Genomic DNA, 21,646 nt, shown 5'->3' on the forward strand with positions numbered 1-21,646 from the left:
GAGACACTTAACCAGTGGCGTACGCAGGATTTTTTCAAGGGGGGGGGGGGGGTTAACATTTTGAAATCGGGCCAAAAATTTCGCAACGACTCAGCCAGCCGTTGAATAAGCGGAGGGGGGGGGGGTGGGTAAGAGGACATTTTTTTTGTTTTTTGGTCTCGAAATTTGAAAATTTGACATTTTGCTCCGTAGGGGGGGGGGGGGGGGGGTAAGCTCACTTTTTTTAGGTCAGCCATTGGCATAATTTTTTTTTTATTATTAAAAAAAAAAAAAAAATCCGCAAAAGGGGGGGGGGGGTTTGCTCAAAAATACACAGATAAAAAAACTAAAGGGGGGTTTAACCCCAACCCCCCCCCCCCCCCCCTCCTGCGTACGCGCCTGCACTTAACATGTACAATACATTGTCTTGGTATTTGTTGCATACGGTTATGTCATGGAGACTGTCATTGGCCGTACATGTTCATATAATTGCGATATTGACATTGATTTTATTACTCGATATAAATCTTGGTATTTGGATCACGGGCGGGTGCTCAATGTTTCTAAATGATGGCCACTCTAAGCAGAAAACGAATAATATTTTTTCTCAGATGTGCTCAGTCAAACCCAAATCATCGATTCTGTGAGGGACTGTAATCGAGTTCTTGATCCGATCCTTTTTGAGTCTAAAAGAGACATTGTGGTCATTGGACTCGACTGCGAAGGTGTAAGGCTAGGTATGTACACGTATATGTAATTATATTTCACACAAATCTCTATTAAACTACTCGAAAAAGCATAATGGATTTTTTTCATTTTTTCAAACAGTGCCTGGGGTTATTTAGCCAAAAGAACACAGAGTTTGCAAATGTCCAATTCTCATCAGTGTATGCCTCGTTATTAGCTATTCAGTTGTCCACCAGTGGAGGTTCTACGGGTGGGAGCTATATATATTCTTTTGTCCAACATGTTTTTCTTTTTTTTTTCTTTTTCCTTTTTATTTGGAAAGAAAAAAAAATGTATCTTTAACTATGTTACACTATAATTTTGAAATTTGTTATCCAATGTCATACAAAAATTGAGAAATATCCTATAATGTTAGATTTTAATCAATAAAAAGTTCAAATAGAATTTCTATAGTAAAACTTATACCCGCCACCTCTTCAAAACTGAAGTCTTTTAACACGCTAAGTATATATATATATATATATATATATATATATATATATATATATATATAATTTAGTGTACGGCCATTTATTATGCAGACGTTATCGTTAGCGGCAGTGATTCTTACTTGAATTTAAAAAGGTTTGGTTCTGGTAAAAGTGAAGCAAATAATTTGTGAGCTTTCTCATTCTTTTTATGTCAGTTTGGAAGAAGAAAAAATATCACCAAAAAATTCTCCTAACAGAGATCGCTCTTCAAATAGCCTCATATTAAAAACATGACGAGAATTTCCCCTGAAAGTAACCTTTTTTGTTGGTGCCCCTACTTAGGAAAACAGTCCGCCACCCCTGCAGAAAAATCAGAGTAGCAATCTTGTGAAACTTTGAAGAAGAAAAAAACGGAAAATAAGAAAGCTCTAAATTGTTGACAGCTGTAATCACTATACGTATGGGCACTTTACAATAACTGAATCAGCAATGCCACTGTGATGTAGTCCCGGACAACTTTCCTGTTTGTTCCAACACACAAACTTACTAAATTCTTCTTTAGAGGACCTGCTAGTCGTAATAAATCTTAGGTAATGCTGAAAGGAAGAAGGTGGTTAGGAGATAAACGGAAATTAATAATATTTTTGTACACGACAAACGGGATAAAAAAATAATTGTCGGTGACTACGTCACAGTCCACTGGCTATTAAAATGTCCAATTCGCATAGTTTAGTGATTTTATATTTCAAACATACAAAACTCTTAGATTATTGGTCCAATTTATATCAAGTTTGATTGTCCTGTGAAGAGACTATTAAATTAAATTCGATTCAATTCAAGACCTTATTCCAGGCTCAGCTGCAAGAGCCGAGGTCCATATAACATATTTACAAGTAGATATAAACAATGAACAATATAGAGAGGAACATATTATAAAAACTGACATATTAACAAATAGATATAAATGGGTACCGGTAGTAGGAATTAATTCCTTGAAACGCAGCTCGCGTAATCAGCTGCAATGTTAGGCGCTATATAAGCAAGGATAATTATTATTATTATTATAAACAATTAACAAAAATAAGAGGGGAACACCTATATATATAAGAGAAACAAAACTAAACTACTTTAATCTGCCGACTGTGACAACAAGCTACTGAATCAGAACTTCCACAAGTCTGAGGTGAACCTTGTACTGCTTTGCAATGAATTTACCAACATTTTAACAATCATATTTTCTTGGCTGATCTATCCCGATTTGTGATTCCTAACAGGGGAACGTGGAGGATGCCTGACTCTTGTTCAGATCTCAACGTGGGACGGGAAAGCATTCCTCTTTGACGTCTTCAAGAACCCTCAGCTTCTCAAAGGAAACTCTAGTCTCAAGCAGATACTAGAACGGAACAGCATCAAGAAGGTATGCCGTCATCCTACCAGTAATCTTATTTTGTCGTTGTATAAAAACCCTGATCTTCCGGTAAGATGTAAGATTTGCTGATACCATTTCATGTGACTTCATTCAGTAAATTCATTTAAAAGAATACAAATAACAGAAAGTAATTAGAATTACACAACAAAGATTTAAGAAAATAATAATACAAATACAAATCGAAATTTACTATCGAACTTCGATTTTACTTTTAATGAACAAAGTGCTATTAGTATTGATTATTTTCATTCAATATCACAATATTGTTAGCCTGCATGGCATGTTATTAAAGAGAGAGAGAGAGAGAGAGAGAAAAAAAAACAACCTTAAATCCTTGAGCATTAAATAAAGCTAAAACAAACTTTATAATTGTTACGCCATCGTTTCTTTTCGTGAAATGTGATGAACAAATTAGACTAAAATATGACATGGCAGTGAATGACGTCATGGTCAAGTAACAGAATGAAGTTATAGTTGGAGTACAGTTTTGTTTCATTCTATTCAGGTGATCCACGACTGCAAATGCGACACCCATGCACTGCACAATGAATTTGGTGTCATACTCAAGAACGTGTTTGATACGTCGGTAAGTCATTTTCAAATCAATTTAAATCACATCAAATCGCATTAAAAAAATCAAATAAAAACGAATCAAATCAAATCAAGTCAAATCAAATAATTTCATATATCATGGTCATATGAAGAGAGGTTGAGAGAAATATCATTTTGTTCTTACAAAAGATAGGGAAAAAAGAAACGATTCCAAATGTTTCTACCAATCAATAATTCAATCAATTCAATTTCAATTTCAATTTATTGTCCAATATTGGAAATTCGTTTTGCTCACATTTACAAACATACAGAGAATCATAACGTTGAATAACATTGTTTCATAACGTGTAATTAGTTGAGTCTCCATAGACTGATGTAATAGACCGATGAACACGTCCCACTGGAAACTGGAGCCCTGCACGGGATGAGCGCGTCTTTGCCTTAGAAGAATCAAAATAAGTTTACATTCATAATGCATCATATACTCTGACATAGAAATTCTTCCGAATATTGCTTTACCGAAAGTTTTGTTACGTTATTATAAAGCAAAATAAGTGAATTTTTTTAAATGTTCGTGAAAAATTTGGGATTGATGGCATTATGTATATTTTTGTATAGTCCATAAACGAAGAAATAGTCCAGAATGGAAAGATAATCATAATATATCTTATTACATAAATTCATATCATATCACATCATTTCACAGAAAATCAAATCAAATCAAATCAAATCATGTCATATCATATCATATCATATCAAATCAAATCAAATCAAATCAAATCAAATCAAATCATGTCATATCATATCATATCAAATCAAATCAAATCATGTCATATCATATCAATTCAGTTCATTCATATAGAAACCACAATTTTGGATTATTACCAATATACACATAAGTATACAAGTTCATTATACCACTCGTCCATTTTCGAGAGGTAAACACAATACAACACAATTGAACACGAACTCTGAAGCTCTCGTCTACTTCCTTATGATGGGTTTTCGTACTTGTCCATGTTTCAATAAAAATTGTTTCTTAAAGGTTTCGATAAAGGTAATTCTCCGTTTTCCCCGTATTTTGTACCCATCCCATAGAGTCGGGAAGTGAAGTGAAGACCCTACAAAAAATATGATATAAGCACTTTTGAGTTTGATCCGGAACGTTTGGATCTCCCCCCCCCCCCCCAAAGCCCACATGTTTGTCATCTTGTAGAATTAATTGTGAAATTTAAAAAATCTCTACTTGCTTATTTCCTCCTCATGTTTACCTGCAGATTGCGATGACCACTCTGATGAAGCAACTAAACCGGTACCGAACCTACCGAATTGGATGTAAAGCTCTTTTAGAGCTCCTTGGAGAGGGAGCCCCTCACAAGGATGATGATACAATTATACGGAAGATGCGACACATACCAGATTTCTGGAAGAGTCGACCATTAACAGAAGAGATGATCTACTACGCTGCATCTGATGCATTGTGTCTAATTCCCAGCCTCTACCTGAAACTCAGAAGGTAATATGTTCGTTCCATATTTTCTCTTACTTTTTCCTATCTGAAAATCTGAAAATCTAGAATTAATAGAATTTTTGTCCATGATACTTTTCCGAATAACATAACACGGGTAATCATTTTCCTTTATATGATTATGCAAAACTTAGAAAGAGCAATTGATTTATTTCATGTGTTCGGTCTACTAAATATCCAATATCACGTGTTTGCCCTTTCTGGAAATCTGGCTCAATTCAGTTAAAAAAAAAAAACATGAGCAGGTCTAGGTTTTATTATTATCATTCTTCTTCTTATCATTATGATAATGATAATAATAATAATAATGATAACGATTATTATGATTATGATTATGATTATAATAATGATAATAATAATAATAATTATTATTAATACTATCATTATTATCATCATTAATATTACTATTATTATTACTGTTATTATTAAACATCTATTCTACAACAAAAAATCTACGAGATTAATCATAACTTTTTCATTGATTATAGTTTGTGTATTTTGTTAAATAGTATGATGACACCTATTTGGCGGGATTACTTCAAGTGGGCTTGCAGGAAAACCGTTGAAAACATCCTGAAAAACAGGCAGCAAATTAGTTACCATGGCATCAACGCTGTCGATCACGATATCCGTCTATAAATGAGTAAAATGTGTAAACATATACATGTATATTGGTTATTGTACCATATTTTATAATAACAATGTCTGACAATGTATTTACAAAACGATAACACTAGACAAAGAGGGTTACAAGCCGACTAGCTTAAGACTATCGTGTTTTAATACTTTTATATATGATGTCATATATTGTATTGGAAAAATGTCCCGAATGTAAATTTCACATTAATGCAAATGCATAATGTTCGGGAAAAAGATGTCAGAAGATGACGACATTATAGAAATCAATAAATCAATTCAAATTACAATTAGTCAATATAAATCACGTTTACGCGTTAGCATGAACATAATCGTACATTAAAAGGTGATGATAATACAGTGCGTCCCAAAAAAAACTATACACTTTTGATATGGCCGCCGAATAAAAAAATATATAATTCTGGGGGACAATTTTTATATGTATGAAAAGCTCATAAACTCAGCTTTCATATGACACCAGAAAGTTTGAAAATAATTCTTGCTTGGGTGAGCACTGCTCACTTTTGTAAAGGGTATGAAAATTAGGTTGCGCAGGAATTAGCCTTCCAATTTGTGAGAGGTAAATCCTTTGGTGCTTACAAAATCGAGGGTGATTATGATACATTCATGATTTGCTGAGTGAATTACATGGTTTATAAAACCAAAATTGTATGCATGAGTGAACAGGAATTTTATTTTTTATTGTAGGATTCTAACTTTCCCTGTTAGACTCAGTGGTGTGTTCATGGGAGTCAGGATGGGGTGATGGTACATGTTGTAATTTCCATCTTACAAACTGTTATTTTTTACATCTGTGACTTTGAATAAAAACATTCACCCCACATTTCAGTTATTGTAAGATTAGTTGAACATCTCATTAATTTACTTAATAACCAGATGGGGATTATGTAAAATTATTGTAAATTGATTATTCAAATACGGTTTGTTGAAAAGAGGAATATCACAGATGTTGGCTACTTATTCTTAAGGTTACCCATTTACCATTTACAGAAACTCAAGTGCTAAAATGACTGGTTGGTTGGTTGATAGATTGAGTGATTGACTGAGTTATTGATTAATTATGATTGAATGATTAAATTGGTTGAAATACTGAATGGTGATTGAATGCTTGATTGATTAATTGATTGACTGATTGACTGATACCGTTCATTGTTCATTAAGTGATTGATAGCTGAATGTAATGGATTGTCAAGATATGCACAAGCACACCCAGGCAGAGAGAGAGAGAGAGAGAGAGGGGGGGGGGGGAGGGGCATACATGTCCTCTTGACCCTAATCCCATCTACCAAACAAAGTCCTACCCTACATTTCACCTCCCCTGCACCATGTACCATCACCCCGTCCTGACTCCCATGAAAACTCCACTGAGTCTACCATGGAAAGTTACATTGCTATACGGTAATAACAAATGCAATTCCTGTTCACTCATGCATAAAATGTTAATCCCATAAACTACAAATTTCACTCAGCAAACCCAAACTCATCACAATTGATCATAAATTGGTCATATCATCCTCAATTCCGTAAGCTCCAAAGGATTTACCTCTCACAAATTGGAAGGCTAATTCCTGCGCAACCTAATTTTCATACCCTTTACAAAAGTGAGCAGTGCTCACCCAAGCATGAATTATTTTCGAACATTTTGGTGTCATATGAAAGCTGAGTTTATAGGCTTGCTATACATATAAAAATAATCCCCCAGAATCATATATTTTTTTATTCGGCAGCCATTTCAAAAGTGTATAGTTTTTTTTTCGGGACGCACTGTATAGGTGAGTTTGCAGCCTAGTTGTTTGTATGGATCTGTGTGTTTCTTGTCTCCATCTTTAAAAGGAGGTTGATTGCAACATCTCTCCATTTCACTCTATCTTCTGCCATTCTGGTGCACTCTTGCAGTTTTAGTCCACTCCAGTTCTTGACATTCACTTCCCAGTTGATTCTGATTCCCTCTAGGTGTACTTCCTTCCACACTTCCCTCCAATACATCCTTTAAGAGGCTTTGGTGCCTTTTAACATGACCAAAGCATTTGATTTTTCTCTCCTTAACTAATCCTACTAGTGCAATTTGTTTACGCCCTGCCATGTGCAATATTGTTGGTTTTCATTCGTTTCCAGGATATTTTCATCATTCTTTTGTAGATCCACATTTGAAAAGATGTTATTCTATTTTCCATGGCCTTGTTTATTGTCCATGTTTCTGCTCCATAAAATAGGACAGACCATACATAACAGTTTACTAGTCTCAACCTAATCAGAATTATTAATTGTTCTAGCATTTAAAATTGGTTGTAGTGTTTCATTTGTGCAAACCATAGCCGAAACTTGTGTTAATCTAATTTTCTTTTCCTTGGCACGGGATCTGTATAGAGCATAATTCTGTACGCTGTTAAAACAATAAAGGGGAATTCCACCCTGATATTTAGCTAATATTAATAAAAGCAGACAAACAAGATTAACAAAATAATTATTAAAAATTTGAGCAATCACCGAATTAAAAGTAGGAAAGTTATGAATTGTTGAGATCGTCAATAGTGAAACTCAAATTGGCAACACTGTGACCTGTCTTGCGAGGTCCTCTCCAATTTGTTCTGTACAGAAAACTTCATTAACGTTAATTTTCTTAGTCATTGATGACGGAATATATTCGTTTCATGCAGAAACATATTTGCAATAATACGTAGAGAGTGCATGTATGATTGAAAATAGTCATAAAGGAAAATAGTCATGAAGGAAAATAGAAATTTCTGATGTTTTTAAGTACAGAGCAAATGGGATGGGACCTTGTAAGCTACGTTACAGACACAGAGGTGAACATTATTATGTGTGATAGACTGCAACTTCAAATTTTCATTGCTTTCTTATGTTTAGACGGATTTTGCTTAAACACTCACTAACCTTTTTTTCCTCTCGTCTTTCTGGCGGACTTCCAAAAAAACGGATTAAAAACTTGTGAAGACATGAATACTCTATCGCCTACGTACATTTCGACATCACATTAATTATGACACATCATAATATCCAGTCTATGACAGTGTGATTTTCTATACAAAAGTAATTGACGGAAATGATATGGACTAATGAACTTGAATCGACAATAGTTACGAAATATGTCGGTGTTGGGTGGTACTAGAATGTAATGTTTCGTCATATTGGTGAATGATGGTTGGTGTATCAGAATGTGTTATGAAATAAGCCACAATGTCAGAGTAGAATAAAAGTTACCCGCATTCTGAAAGTCAACGGCATTCGGAGTACCGCGCATCTTCGGAAAGTCCTGATAAGAGTTTTCTCCATACCCTCGGCTGATCATCACGATGTACTCCATGTTGAGCAGGAGGGACGTCGCTCAGTCTCTAGATCTAGGTCCAGAGCAATTTTTCCAGGATACAGGAAGCCCTAGCGGTGTGCCTCAGGAGATCGCAGGGCGCATCATTTCAGCAGTCCTGGAGGTCATCTCTACCTGCAGATCCTTATCATCGCTCCTTCCTCGCGTTCTCTCACATAATAAGGTCGAGAGCATACCAAACATCGATCTCTATTTAGCAACTAGTAACGATCTGGAAAGATTCATCCGAAGTATGCCTCAGTACTTCACAATCTCTGGCAGCCATGTGAGAAGAGGTAATAGCTTTGCGGAGGATGTTTTCAATGCAGCCATTAGAAAGAGAGCGTTGGAGATACACCCTTCAAGTAATGTGAGAAAAGGTTTGGCTGCTGCCGCTTTGGGCGTACCAAATGATTTATTTCGTAAGTAGGCCTAAAATACATTCGTACTTAATATTTGATAAATTTATTTTAGATATAAATTTCACTCTAAAACAGTTGGGTCCACATATTAATTTTTACACATTTTACACTGTCACCAAACCTATTATCCCTTCACCAATTAATATTGAAGATAATGGTATCGTGTAGTAGTGTATCAATAGAAGCATCGAGTTTGATGATTTAATGCATACATATAAATTTCAATCCATACATATAAATTTCAATCCCTACATTCATATAGGGGTCTGCTGGCGGGGGGGGGGGGGGGGGGGGGAGAGGGGGTACACTTAACATGTACAAATACATCATCTCGTTATTTGTTTATTATTATTATTTGTTTCATGAGTGGTTATGCCATGAAGAATGTTATTTCATGTTCATGTAATTGAGATATTTACATTGATTACTCGATAAAAATCATGGGACTTGGATCATGGGCGGGTGCTCAATGTTTCTAAATGATGTCCTCTCTAAGCAGAAAGCGAATAATATTTGTTCTCAGATGTGCTCAGTCAAACCCAAATTATCGATTCAATGAGGGACTGTAATCGAGTTCTTGATCCGATCCTTGACCAGTCTAGAAGAGAGAGTGTGGTCATTGGACTCGATTGTGAAGGTGTCAACTTAGGTATGTACACGTATTTGTAATTATATTTCACACAAATCTCTATTAAACTACTCGAAAAAGCATAATGGATTTTTTTTTTCAGGCAAGGATTACTGTGTGTCAAATGTGCCCGTCTTCGTTTTGGAGTTATTTTATAGCTAATCGAACTCAGAGTTCGCAAACGTCCGATTTTCATGTAATTGAAAAAAAAGAGGTATTTTTTTTTTTGGTGCATGTATGTCTCGTCATTGGCTTTTCAGTTGTCCATCAGTGGCGATTCTAGGGTTAGGGACCTTAGATATATAAATATTTTTTTCGATCATGTTTTTTTTCTTCTTCTTTTTCCTTTTTATTTGAAAACATTTTTTATTGAGGTTATTTTTATTTATGTTTTTTCCAGCAAGATTTAGTCAATTTTGTTTTATCAGTTTGATAATTCAGAAATCTTAAATTATACACCGTTTTTAGTTATCTTGATAGCAATCGACGCTAGAAGTAAGACAAAGACGATAAACAGAAATTAATGATAAGTTTTGTTGTTGTACACGAGAAATAGAATACTTGTCGGTGACTATGTCATAGTTCACTGACCAACGTTTCGTGTGCTTATATTTTAAACATTCATAACTCTCAAATTATTGGTCCGATTTATTTCAAATTTTCGTCGATTTTGTTGTTTCTGCTTCCATACAAATCAATGTTTTACAAAATTTGGATTGTCTTATATATGAACATACTTTATTGGGCTGTTATATCCTGATTTGTCCTTCTTAACAGGGGAACGTGGAGGATGCCTGACTCTTGTTCAGATCTCGACCTGGGACGGGAAAGCATTCCTCTTTGACGCCTTCAAGAACCCTCAGCTTCTCAAAGGAAACTCTAGTCTCAAGAAGATACTAGAACATAACAGCATCCTTAAGGTATGCCGTCATCCTATCAGGAAATCTTATTTTTGTCGTAGTCACATAATTCATGTCATTCATGATTGTAAGATGTAATATTTGCTTATACCATTTCATGTGACGTCATTCAGTAAATTTACTTTTAAAAATACAGATAAAAGAAAGATATATATATAAACAAAATATAATACAAATCTAGCTTCACTCTTTAACTTCGATTTTACTTTTATTGAACGAAGCGCTATTAGTATTGATTATTTTCATTCAATATAATTATCTTGTTACTATAAAGAGAGAGAGAGAGAGAGAGAGAGAGAGAGAGAGAAAACACACAATCTTAAAGCCCTGAGCATTAACTACAGTTGAAAACAAGTTTATAATTGTTACGCCATCGTTTCTTTTCGTGAAATGTGATGAACAAATTAGACTAAAATATGACATGGCAGTGAATGACGTCATGGTCAAGTAACAGAATGAGGTTATAGTTGGAGTACAATTTTGTTTCATTCTATTCAGGTGATCCACGACTGCAAATGCGACACCCATGCACTGCACAATGAATTTGGTGTCATACTCAAGAACGTGTTTGATACGTCGGTAAGTCATTTTCAAATCAATTTAAATCATATCAAATCACACTAAACAAATTAAATAATCAAATGAAAACGAATCAAATCAAATCAAATCAAATGATATCGAATAACATCGAATAATTTCATATCATATGATATCAATTCAGTTCATACATATAGAAACCACAATTTTGTTCATTACAAGTTCATTATACCGCTCGTCCATTTTCAAGAGGTAAACACAATACAACACACTATAACACGAACTATGAAGCCCTCGTATACTTCCTTGTGGAACGGGTTTTCCTACTTGTCCATAGTCTCAATAAATTGTTTCTTATAGGTTCCGGTATCGGTATCTTTTGTACCCATCCCTTAGAGTCAGTTCCATTACATTTACAGGTGAAGACACTACAAAGAAATATGATCTAAGCACTTATTGATCCGGAACGTTTGCATGTTCAAAATTAAAATCATGTTTGTCATCTTGTAGAATTAATTATTAAATTAAAAAAACATCTCTACTTGCTTATTTCTTCCTCATGTTTACATGCAGATTGCGATGACCACTCTGATGGAACAATTAAACCGGTACCGAACCTACCGAATTGGTTTCAAAGCTCTTTTGGAGCTTCTCGGAGAGGGAGCCCCTCACAGGGACGATGATGCAATTAAACGGAAGATGCGACACACACCAGATATCTGGAAGAGTCGACCATTAACAGAAGAGATGATCTACTATGCTGCATCTGATGCATTGTGTTTGGTTCCCAGCCTCTACCTGAAACTCAGCAGGTAATGTGTTCGTTCCATACTTTCTCTTATTTGTTTCTTCTCTAAAAATTTGGAATTAATCGAATTTTCGTCCATAATACTTTTCGGAATGTCATAACACAGGTATAATCATTTTCCTTTATAGGATTGTGCAAAACTTAGAATGAGCAATAAATTTATTTTATGTGATCGGTCTTCTAATTATCCATTATCACGTGTTTGCCCTTTCTGGAAATCTGGCTCAATTCAGGTTAAAAAAAAAAACATGAGCAGGTGTAGTTTTTATCATTATCATTCTTCTTCTAATAACAATTATTATAATAATGATAACGATTATTATGATAATGATTATGATTATAATAATGATGATAATAATAATAATAATAATTATAATTATTATTATATTATTATTTATATTACTATTACTATTATTATTACTATTATCATTAAACCTGTATTCTACAACAGAAAATCTACGAGATTAACCATAACTTCTTCATTAATTACAATTTTTTTTGTATTTTGTTAAATAGTATGATGACACCTATTTGGCAGGATTACTTCAAGTGGGCTTGCAAGAAAACCGTTAACAACATCCTGAAATACAGACAGCAAATTAGTTACCATGGCATCAACGCTGTCGATCGCGAAATCCGTCTAAATGAGTAAAATGTGTAAAAATATACATGTATATTGGTTACTGTAACATATTACACAATAATAATGTCTGACAATGTATTTACAAAACGATAAAACTAGATAAAGAGGGTTACAAGCCGACTAGCTTATTACTATCGTGTTTTAATACTTTTATATATGATGTCATATATTGTATTGGAAAAATGTACCGAATGTAAATGTCACATTAATGCACATGCATAATGTTCGGGGAAAAGATGTCAGAAGATGACGACATTAGAGAAATCAATAAGTCAATTCAATTTACCCGTTAGCATGTACATAATCGTACATTAAGAGGTGATGATAAGGCCTAAAATAAAAACTTGTTGCATTGCCCTTTGGGTGCCAAAACATGGGTCGGTCGGTCGGAAAAGTTTTGTTTTTTTAAACTTTTTTTTGTCGCCCTCTTTGGGCCGATATTTTTCAGATTTGAATGTTTTTTTTTTTTCCCCGCCCTCTTTTGGCCGATATTTCTCAGTTTTTAATGCTTTAATACATGTGTTTCAGCGTCATCATTGCATTCATATCTTTTTCACCTCATTATCATCCATGGTTTGTACGAGTCAGAATTTTGGAATATATTCAAACCAAACGTCTTGCCTATGTGTAGACATAGACATTAAACTACCTTACAATATATTTATTCTCCTAAAAAACAGGTAAAGATTCTCATTTTGATTATAGTGATTACTATGTATTACATTCTCTTTGTCAGGTGGTACTCTGTACTAAAATACCAATGAGAATATAGTGTGTATTCTTTAAGCTTTACTTTTTCTGCAACAATATTATGATGTTTGATAACGAAGCATTTAAGTACTGTATGGAATAAAAAAACAAGTAAAGGCATGTTTAGATATGGCGCGGAAAACTGCCGCAAAAAGCTACCCCGGTTTTTCTTACGTGTTAAGCACACCGCACACTATACGATCTACACTGTTGGTCATAATGGTGGAATAATTATTTTTACCCCAATTTATTGAATGATTTTGACAATGATTTATTCCTAATAGATCTAGATAATAGTAAACATTCTCAGATTTTATTGAATGACAATTGGGGAGTGTTTGTTTTGTGTGACTGCTAAAGCATGTGTGTGCTACTATGCTAATCAACAAGGGGACCTGCGTCCTTAAGTCATAACTGACAGTAATGGGGATTAATGCCTCATAAAAGGGCACTAATATAGCCAATCGACATGGTTTTGATCCTGGTGGCTCACAGTAATGAGGCCATTGCTTAGCCAAAGAATCATGACGGTACGCAGCGGGCGCTAGGGTACGTCGACGCCTCCACAAAAACAAAAAAACAAAGAACTTAATGCAATAAATTTTCAATAAATCATTGCATTTCCCCCCCAGTCCCCAATAGGAAAAATTCCTATGTAGGGCCATGCATTATGGTTCAAGGCATGCCCACGTAGAAGATTTCTTTATGTTGGGGGTCGGGGGGAAATGCAATGAATTATTGAAAATGTATTGCATTTTCTTTGCTTTTATTGTTTTTGTGGGGGCGTCGACGTACCCTAGCTGCGATCAGATCGTAACAAGATCGTAGCGTACTGTACGTGGGCTTAACGAGCACTTGCCGCGTCGTATCTGAACGAGCCTCAGGGGTCTGGCATTTTGAAAAAAAACGTAAAAGATGTTTAGAAGTAATTACTCTACGACATGGTACAATGGAGACTTCGACTGATTCGAAAATATATTTTGTCCGCATTTACTAAAATGCTCTGAAAGTGTCGTGGTAAGTTGGTTTATTGATTTGTGACATTGCGTTGTAAATTGATTTATATGACATAAATGTTTATAAACAGATACATCAATGAAGTTTAATAAATAAAATACAATACAATACACGAGACTCTCAATCCAAGGTTGAGGAATCAAGTCCTATCCAGACACTGATGTCCTTTAGCAAGACATTAATTCTCATTTATCACTCTCCAGTCTCCAGCCAGGTGTAAATGGGTACCTGGAAATTGCCGGGGTAATATTATACTTGCATAAGCCTACGAGAAGAGCAGTATTGATACTACGCTTGTTACCCTAGGTATATAAGACCCAATTACTACAACTCTTATTAAACGATTTTTTTTTTCATAATGAAATCGAACATATCGTGTCTTTTATAATCGGGTATGTTGTTCTAAGATGTCATCATTTAGTTAATGGACATGTTATTCCTGTGTAACGTCAGTACTTACAGCTATAGTGTTGACCATTGTTATGGTCGCCTTCACGAAAAGTACTGTATATACTATTTTTGCTTAAGTTTCTCATTACATGCATGGAGGGAGGAACGTTTTTCATGTATAAGTTCTTAATTTTTTTTTTTTTTTTTTTTTACTGTTTATGGAACTCTGTTGCATAACGTATTTTCTTATAAACATGAAACAAGATACCAACATTTGTATTGTTTAAAAAATAGTATATAGCTGTATCATGCGTTTGAGATACAATACTTACAATATTGTTTTACCCCCTGGAGCCTACATAAAAAACAAGGCTTTTACCTTACTTAATATCCTCATTTTCATTTTTTTGTTAAATCTAGTCTTTCATTATTTTGTAAGTATCTACAAGCAAACTAGTGTGATGTAATATTTTTGTTTTTAATAAATACTTGTGTTGATTCAAAATGCCTATGTGTTATTCTTGTAATTATACTTTTTTTTTGGTTTACAAAACTGACGGTCTGCAATTATAAATAGCGTGAAATTTGGAAACTATACCGAACTGAAACTGAATGACAATAATGAGGGAGAGGGGTGGGGTAGGTCAAATGAAGGAAAATGCCTTAGTGCGTCGAAGCATTGGCATTGATTAATTGATTGATTGATGTTCATCTTTATATATATATATTACATATACAAACTTTCATTATGCATAGTCTCATAAAGTCATACATAATAGGGGTCGTCTAGCACAGCTTAAACTGATGTCTTCATCATAAATAAACTGTTCATACAATAAATATACCTATGTAAACAATGTAAAGTGGAAAGCGAAAGGCAAACAAATAAAAACAAATGAGAAATGGGGAAAGAAAAATAGAAATAAAGAGAGAGAGAGAGAGAGAGAGAGAGACAGGGGGTGAGAGAGAGAGAGAGAGAGAGAGAAAGAATGAGAGAGGATAGAGAGGGGAGAGTTGCATCCAGATAGAATTAGATGGAGCATTTAAGGTCTGTACAATCACTTTGACAGATCTCCTGACAACTATGATTATATGCTATAAATTATCAGCTGCATAATTATGCATAGGTACGTGTACATTTGCATGCATCAATAGCCTATCAATGTTACGGAGGCGTTGCTAATATAACTTGTTTGGTAGTAAATAGAAATATTTGCTATTGTCAGCACTGTCTTCTAGAACAATACTCACAGAGCGGGTTTTCCCCTGTGGTTTTCCCCAGCTCATGCGTTGAAATAAACATAAAAACCAATACAATGTGCTTTACACGTGACACTTGTATTCCTTTAACGTATTGCTTACTCTTAGTAATCTATAAATTAGATTGTATCCTACCCTCCCCCTCTCATATATAATTTTTCATATTTGTTTTAAAGCGATCAAACAGGATTTTTTTTTTAATGGCGAAAACCATTAAAAGCCAATAAAATGAAATGAAATCTCATAAAATGTTACTATCATAATACAAGTCGATACAGAACTCCATGTTTCAGTGCTTTTTGCAATATAATATTATCATTACAATTTTGTTTCCATTAAAGAAATAATGTCTTGATTTATCGAGTAATATTTTACCATTTTCTGACACAAATTAATGTCTGACTGTCGAAGTCTGTGATATTCTGTAAAATGATAAATTATATTCATTCGATATAACTTGCAATTATTGATTAATTAATCTTTAAACAAAAGGCAGGAATAATTTTGTAAACGCACACACACTCAATAATCTTATACCTTATTTATTCAGTATCCAGGCGAATAATATCATACGATAACATACACTGTACATATAGAGTAATGGTAGGCCTGTATACAAAGAATAAAGGTAATCAAGCAAGATAGCCAAACAAAAATATGCGTGGGGATTTCCAAAAAAGAAGTTATGTACGAGGGTTATTATCACTCCTCATTTGGAATTGGTAAGTGTTTTAAATGCAAAGAGTAACCCCCCCCCCCCAACAACACAAAAGGGACATAAGTAAGGGCCATCTTCCCCGTGGCATTAATTGTCTGAAAAACAAGAAATCACGTGATTATGGTTACAAGCCGTTGACCTCCCCCCCCCCCCCCCCCCATCCTTTTGACAGGCACAATTTTTAATGATTTCCCTCTTGTTATAGATTTCGAATACACATAACTGACAAGATATAATGTACTGTCTGGAATTACTGTAAATCGTCTGTTGAAAGCTAAAATAATACTTCAACACAAACTTAAAGGTAAAGACCAGTTATGGTCATGCGATTGCATTGTGAAATAAACGTTGTGGAATCGATCAGAAAAGGTTGATCATCTAGCATCTAGCATCTGCAAGGTTCTGGAATCATCAAAATGATAAGAAATTTGGCCCATTCTTCGTAAAGTTACAAGCACTATACACAGAAAGATGTATATGGGACTACCCTATATCTCTCACAAACCATGAGAAAAACAAATTTACCAAATATATGAATTAGTAGGCGGTTTCCCGGCAAATTTTTTTATCATCATGTATTAGTCAAAACATATTCTTTCACATGATTAGTAATGAGAGCTTCCATTTCATTTTTTGAAATTGGGGCGTTTCCAAAACTGGTCTTTACCTTTAACGCCCTTTTGGTTCTGGTTCTCAAAAAATGAAATGTGTATGAGGTGGGTGTCATGTCATACAGTGCGTATACAAAAAAAAAGTGTACTCAACTTTGGTAGCTCCTAATTAAAAAGTAATAACCAAAATGACTTTGAAATATATTTCATTATAACGAGTAACTTGTTTTCTGTCAAATGATACCAAATTCAAAATATTTCTGACAGGGGTGACTTAGCACCAGGGTCTTGAAAAGAAAATGTTGTCAAAATCGCCTTGTACCAAGTTTTGACTGATGGAACGAATGTGGGTCAAATCATATTATATATGCATGTGCTTCTTTGGTCTTAAATCCTTTTCATTACTTCATTGTTTAAAAATGAATGATGCAGTGGATAGTACAGCTTTCACAGAAACTTGTTTCAATCCATAATAGGATAACCTTTGATTATTTTGAACAGCCTACTAACTTCTTGTCTAAAAATTAATTCTCTCTGTCCGTTGCGCCATTTCACACGCGTAAGGAGCATAACATTTTTATCTCGAATAGCGAATGAAAACTCAAATTTTACTATACTCACATGAAAAGTATCGAAGGAATTGACAGTAAAATTTCATTAATTTTTTTTAAAATCCATTTTGTATCACTCAATGAGTGCGAATGAAGTCAACATTTTGTAATCATCATAACGAATAGAATATCATACAGTTAACTTTAGATAAGCATTTCCTTGAGTTTGATATTAAAACCTTTTCTTTTCAACTGCCTAATAGTCAATGTAAAAAAGTGAAGAATTGTTTTTAAAATGGAAAAAAAATTAAAAAAAACATGATGACTTTTGACCCACATTCCTTGCTTCAGCCCAAACTTGGTACAAGAGGATTTTGACAATACTTTTTGAAAAGCCTGCTGCTCAGTCAATCGTGCATAGCAGCACAATTATGAATATATCAATATAGGCCAACAGAGTATCAGTTGAAATTATTGAAGGGCACATTATGTTATAACGTTTAATTACAAGCTAGTGAAATTGGGTACATTTTTCATACACACTGTATATAAACGCTTCTTAGCTACCACAACGCCCTCGTCGATGAAATTGTGCTTTTTAATAAAACTTCTCAAAAACAGTTCTGCAATTCAGGTCTGTAAACGTCTTTAAGTCAAAACTGAAAACACTTCTTTTTAATTAACTGTACCGTAAATCTAAGCATATCAGGAGCTCTTGTAGCGCAGTATATATACCTAATGTTGGATAGTTTCTGCGCTCTATAAATGTACTATTATTATTATTATTATTATTATCTCTCTTGTTACTATATTATCATACGTTTATGTTATATTGAAAAGGCTTCTTATTTCCCTTTACAATGACACCCATTTGTTATGATTAAGCAGTCATGGAATTTGCAGAATACATCTGAAAATGGGGAAAAGTCAAAAGCGAAATATTGCAAAATGCTTTCGTTAATGCCAACAGTGAATACTTCATTTTTTGTTTGTTTAATGATACTGAGGTGGTCATGTAGGAATGGAAACGGTGTATCCTCGTCTTGTTTGGAGAATGAATTATCTTTTGAATCAGATGTTGAGGTGGCCATTCATTAAGTATATATATATTTTGTTTTTAAGTTCTGTTTAAAAGATGAAATATGTTATTAGCGACTGATTGTGAATGTCATTTTGTTTGAGTTTCTTTGGACGAGTTTTTTTTTTTTTTATGTTGTTGCTATATTTAATCTCTGAAAAATATCGTCTCAAATAATTATTAATACAAAGGCCTTTATAAACCTTGAATACATTTGTGAATTCGAAAACAAAGTCTTGCATGAAGAAAATGTCTATTTCAAACTAACAAACCTGTTCATATTTCTACTCGGTTTGATAGTAGGGTTCTCATTGACTATATCTTGTCTATACAGCTGCGATGGCCGAGTGGTTAAGGCGTTGGACTCGAAATCCAATGGGGTCTCCCCGCGCAGGTTCGAACCCTGCTCGCAGCGATTATTTTTGACCTTCAATATTGGGATAAAATGTAATTTCCTGTTGTGGTCCTGCAGTAAAGTCTTGCGATTTGTCGTTTGATATTTCCTACAAGTTGCCCCTTTACACTATTACCAAAAAAACAAAAATAATCCTGCTCAGCTGTTGAAATGTAATTAATTTAAAAGTCTTACTTCTGTAGAGAGGTCTATACAGCTAAGGCCAGTGGCGGATCCAGGGGCCCCACCTCCCCTGAAAAAACGTGTAAAAACACGTGATTTTTTAGCTTGTGGGGGGGGGGTGCAAATTTTCGAGGGAAAAAAAATGGGCCCCTCCCCTGAGAAATCCTGGATCCGCGACTGGCTAAGGCAAGGCGTGGCTCTAACTTGCAGAGAACAAGAAACCAATATTTTAATCCTTGATTGTCTGTGGGGGACTGCCTGGGATTATGCATGCTCCCAACCCCAGGGCCATTTTGCATAACTATATCTATATGTACATTTGTATCACAACTGTAAATAATAAATATTCAAATAACAGAGCTTGTAAATGAAAGGACTCAATGGAGGTACATGAATGTACATAGATATCTGTGTATATAAGTGAGCTGCTATGAATATTAAATAAGGGCTTAACCAATCATACTGAACAATGAGATGAACATGAAAGGAGGAACAAAAGAAGGTTGAGTTCTGGGGAGAGGTGAACAATAATTTATGAGCGATTTCATTGTTATGATAATGCAAGTGTGGAAAAACATCGGAGAGAAAAACACACTTGAACCCTATAAGCCCGGGGCCCGAGGGGCACCCCGGGCAAATTCAATGATGTGCCCAGATCACTGTGATAAGTCTTTTTCTTTGCCTTTTAATCACATTCTACCGGGAAATAACAATTACATAATTTCTGGTTGCCATGCCAACCATAAGTGAACGAATAATCCATGTCAGTCAAACTTAGTTTTTTCTGTAACATGAGCCATTTCAGTTCACAACAAATTTTTGGTAATTGACGATGCAAAAAGGATTTGGACTTCCTTTTTTTTTCAATTACATCATGACCTTTTGCGACTTTACCCTTTCAGAACCTAAAGATATTTTCCTTTCCTCCTCAAAAAAATTAAATACACGAATTCTGTTGTAATTTTTCCAGATCAATTTGTGTAACTTATATATCTGTGTGAATGCCAATTAGCCATAACATGGACTAATTGAGGAATCCCCCCCCACCACACACTCGCGCACACACACGACCTGCCCACCTGTGTAATTCTTTCTGAGTACCCACAAATCTTACTCGGACTCTAGGAGAGTTTCTATTATAGTCCTATGTAATGTATCAAGATCACACACATGTTTTTCCTTTTTCAAATAAGCTATTGCATGATTTTGGTTATTCATTCAACTGCATGATTTATCACAAGAATTGTTCTACTTTTATGATCTGTTTTGAAGGTGTTAGTAGAGCTAATGATCAACTTTGTATTTATCCAAAGACTTTCACAGACTAAATCTGTCACTCTGAAATCAAGCTAATCAACGGTCTTTTTTTTAAACCACCCAACAACTAACAATAATTCGTCCATATAGGTTTGGACGTGCAAAGACCCAGTGTTTCATTATCTACTAAATTTAAAGGCAAAATATTAGTGATACCAGTAAATTATTTTCAAATTGTTACTCTTTACTTGATTGTTTCTTGTCAATATGTTACATTAAATACCATCATTGTACAAATTTTACCTCGTAAATACCTACTGATCTTAGAGAATATATTCACGACTTGTATAGATATACACTTTGAGATCTCTTTAAAACTTTCTTCCATGAACATGCATTTTACACACTTTAGAATTTACTAGGGCTTGGTTACTGTCATACCCAAAACATGCTCATTCAAACCTTTGAATTCAAAGCAAGAAATAGTTGGAATGGTAAACATTACATTACAACAAAACATAATACATTTCATCAGTTTATATTCAGTGTCCCTAAAACAACTTGGAATGGAGAGTACATACTACACACTGTATGCTGTTATATGAGATTATTGTCTCTTTAATTGATATTCTCTTCTCTTTCCTTTCTTTCCCTTTCCCTCTCATTTTTCCCTCCCGCCTTTTCTCATGTTTCCCGATGGCAGCGCAATTTTACCGACAATATCCTGATAGGGGGGGGGGGGGGGTGTCACACGGCCCACACCCGCCCCGTTAGCGACGCCCCTTACCAGGGCATTGAGGTCAGTCAGTGAGCCTCTTTGTGTCGTATATTCAGTTACTCGCACATACATTT

At 34.6% G+C, this 21,646-nt stretch overlaps 1 protein-coding gene and 1 non-coding gene across 2 annotated transcripts; both read left to right on the top strand.

The window, feature by feature from the left end:
* The first annotated feature begins 8,226 nt into the window (after positions 1–8,226).
* LOC100892740 lies at positions 8,227–12,976 on the top strand. The gene is made up of 6 exons (XM_030997069.1): positions 8,227–9,049; positions 9,573–9,698; positions 10,455–10,597; positions 11,096–11,176; positions 11,708–11,946; positions 12,459–12,976. The coding sequence occupies exons 1-6, from the start codon at positions 8,617–8,619 to the stop codon at positions 12,592–12,594; spliced, it is 1,158 nt and encodes a 385-aa protein (XP_030852929.1). The 5' UTR covers positions 8,227–8,616; the 3' UTR covers positions 12,595–12,976.
* Positions 12,977–19,293: 6,317 nt separating this feature from the next.
* Positions 19,294–19,375, top strand: TRNAS-CGA. The gene has a single exon. It is a non-coding gene; the product is annotated as a tRNA-Ser (tRNA).
* The last annotated feature ends 2,271 nt before the right edge of the window (positions 19,376–21,646 follow it).

This window comes from Strongylocentrotus purpuratus, unplaced genomic scaffold (genome assembly GCF_000002235.5).
Source record: "Strongylocentrotus purpuratus isolate Spur 01 unplaced genomic scaffold, Spur_5.0 spur5_scaffold_4, whole genome shotgun sequence".
Classification (NCBI taxonomy): domain Eukaryota; kingdom Metazoa; phylum Echinodermata; class Echinoidea; order Camarodonta; family Strongylocentrotidae; genus Strongylocentrotus; species Strongylocentrotus purpuratus.